We start from the raw sequence: 1934 nt of genomic DNA, 5'->3' as shown, positions 1-1934 counted from the left end.
CCAATCTCATGTGGCCTGCAGGCAACGATCGTTCCTGGTAAGCATTTAAGGGTGCAATGCCCAACATAAGGGGGCACTTTATAAAAGAATTATTCTATGAAAAGGAAAAATAAAAAAAACACCAGAAATAATCGCGTACAAAATCTCTTGATTTTCAATGAGGACGTGTGTGCTACTACATTACAACACCTTTGTCTATTAGTTAATAATTTAAATCGTATCATTAATGTATTTATGCGTCAACAACATAGCTAATTTAAAAGTAATTGTCTTGAATGCCACAGCAAAGCTGACCATTCATACACGGAGTTTATCGAGAGGCTGGAGGCAATGGTGATGAGGATGGTGTTTGACAGCTACGGCCAGAAATGCTACAAGTCTTACGCGGATGCTGCCACATTACTCCTCCGCTTCTTGAAGTACAAGAAACCTCACGATGTCAAGTCAAACATAAACCCGATCGCGCACACGGACAAAAGCTTTATATCGTTCTTGCACCAGAACAACGTGAGGGGACTTGAGGTGATGACTAAAGATGGAGAGTGGTTCACCTTCGAGCCTTCTCCTTCTTCCTTCATGATCATGGCTGGTGATGCATTTGTAGTGAGTCGTATGACCCCTTTCTCTCTTTATCTGTCCCGGTCCGATGTCAGCTGATTCAATGAATAAAACGAGGAAAGAAAATTAACTTTTGTGAAGTTGATCATAATAAATATAGTACTTATTATGTTTGTGTCGTAATGGACATGTAGGCATGGAGCAATGGGAGGATCAAGGCTTGCTACCATAGAGTCGCAGTGAGGGAGGAGAATGAAGTCAGATACTCGCTCGGGGTGTTCTCATATCAGAAGGGGATGATAAAAACACCGGATGAGCTCATCGATGAAGAGCGCCCGCAGCAATTTAAGCCATTTGATCACGTCGATTTTCTCTGCTACCGTGATTCCAGCGACAACCGAGTTAAAGCCCAGAGCCTCATCAAGACTTATTGGGGGGTTTAGGACCCGGCTCGATCCACGTTATGGTTTAGTCGAGAATAAGTTCGAGGGAGTCTTTCTTTCTTTCTTGTTTAGTCCTTCTTATAAAAAATAAATCCACTTTGCCATCTACTTTGCTCAGATGGAAGCCCTCTTATTATGGGAAGATCTTCCCCTAATACCTCTCATCTCATGGATGTACTCTTTTTCCTTTTTTTTGGGTGAATTCGTAGATGTACTCTTTGCCTGCAACGTTGACAAGGAAGCTTGATTGTGTACTCAATAATGACATATTAAGGAACAAATATCTACTATTTATCTATATGTACTACAAGAAAATTTTCTTTTAAAAGCAATGATATTTGCTTCTAAAAGTCATTTATTTACCTTTAAAGGTATTAGAGACGCAAGAGTAAATTGCCCCATTTAGATTTATAGAGGCAAATTAGCAACAATTAATAAAAGTCGCTAATTCATATTTTTAGTATCAATTAAATTTTTCTCCAAGATGAGATATAACAACAAATTTTGTTACTAAATTTATTATTTTCAACAATTGCAATTGTCTCTATAAAATTTTTTCAAAATAAATTTGGTAATTATATTTGATTATTATCTCTCTCATATCTTTATATTGTGACTTGAACCCAACTCGAATCCTTAACCTCTAGGGTAGTATTTTTAGTCTCGCTCCTTTACCATTTCGCCACCAATCTTTGAATTGAATTGCATTTAATTTATATGTAATATTTTTGTCAAGACTTAATAAATATGTAAAATTTTTATTTATATAATTATTTAAAAATAAGAAAACAATTAATATCCATATAATATTAAATCAAACATTGTGCATATATATATTGTTAATTCTCGAGTGGTAAGTTGAAGATTGTTATATTATCCAAACAATTGTGTAATAAATCATATATAAACACAAGGGGTATTTACCTAAAATGG

At 35.7% G+C, this 1934-nt stretch overlaps 1 protein-coding gene across 1 annotated transcript; it reads left to right on the top strand.

Moving 5' to 3' along the window:
* Positions 1-335: 335 nt before the first annotated feature.
* On the top strand, positions 336-1107 carry LOC116208824 (probable 2-oxoglutarate-dependent dioxygenase AOP1.2). Its single transcript, XM_031542386.1, has 2 exons — positions 336-603; positions 753-1107. Exons 1-2 carry the CDS (start codon positions 337-339, stop codon positions 999-1001), a joined length of 516 nt encoding a protein of 171 aa, XP_031398246.1. The 5' UTR covers position 336; the 3' UTR covers positions 1002-1107.
* Positions 1108-1934: the final 827 nt, after the last annotated feature.

This window comes from Punica granatum, chromosome 5 (genome assembly GCF_007655135.1).
Source record: "Punica granatum isolate Tunisia-2019 chromosome 5, ASM765513v2, whole genome shotgun sequence".
In the NCBI taxonomy this organism is placed as follows: Eukaryota; Viridiplantae; Streptophyta; class Magnoliopsida; order Myrtales; family Lythraceae; genus Punica; species Punica granatum.
This window is presented reverse-complemented; position numbering and strand designations above follow the sequence as displayed.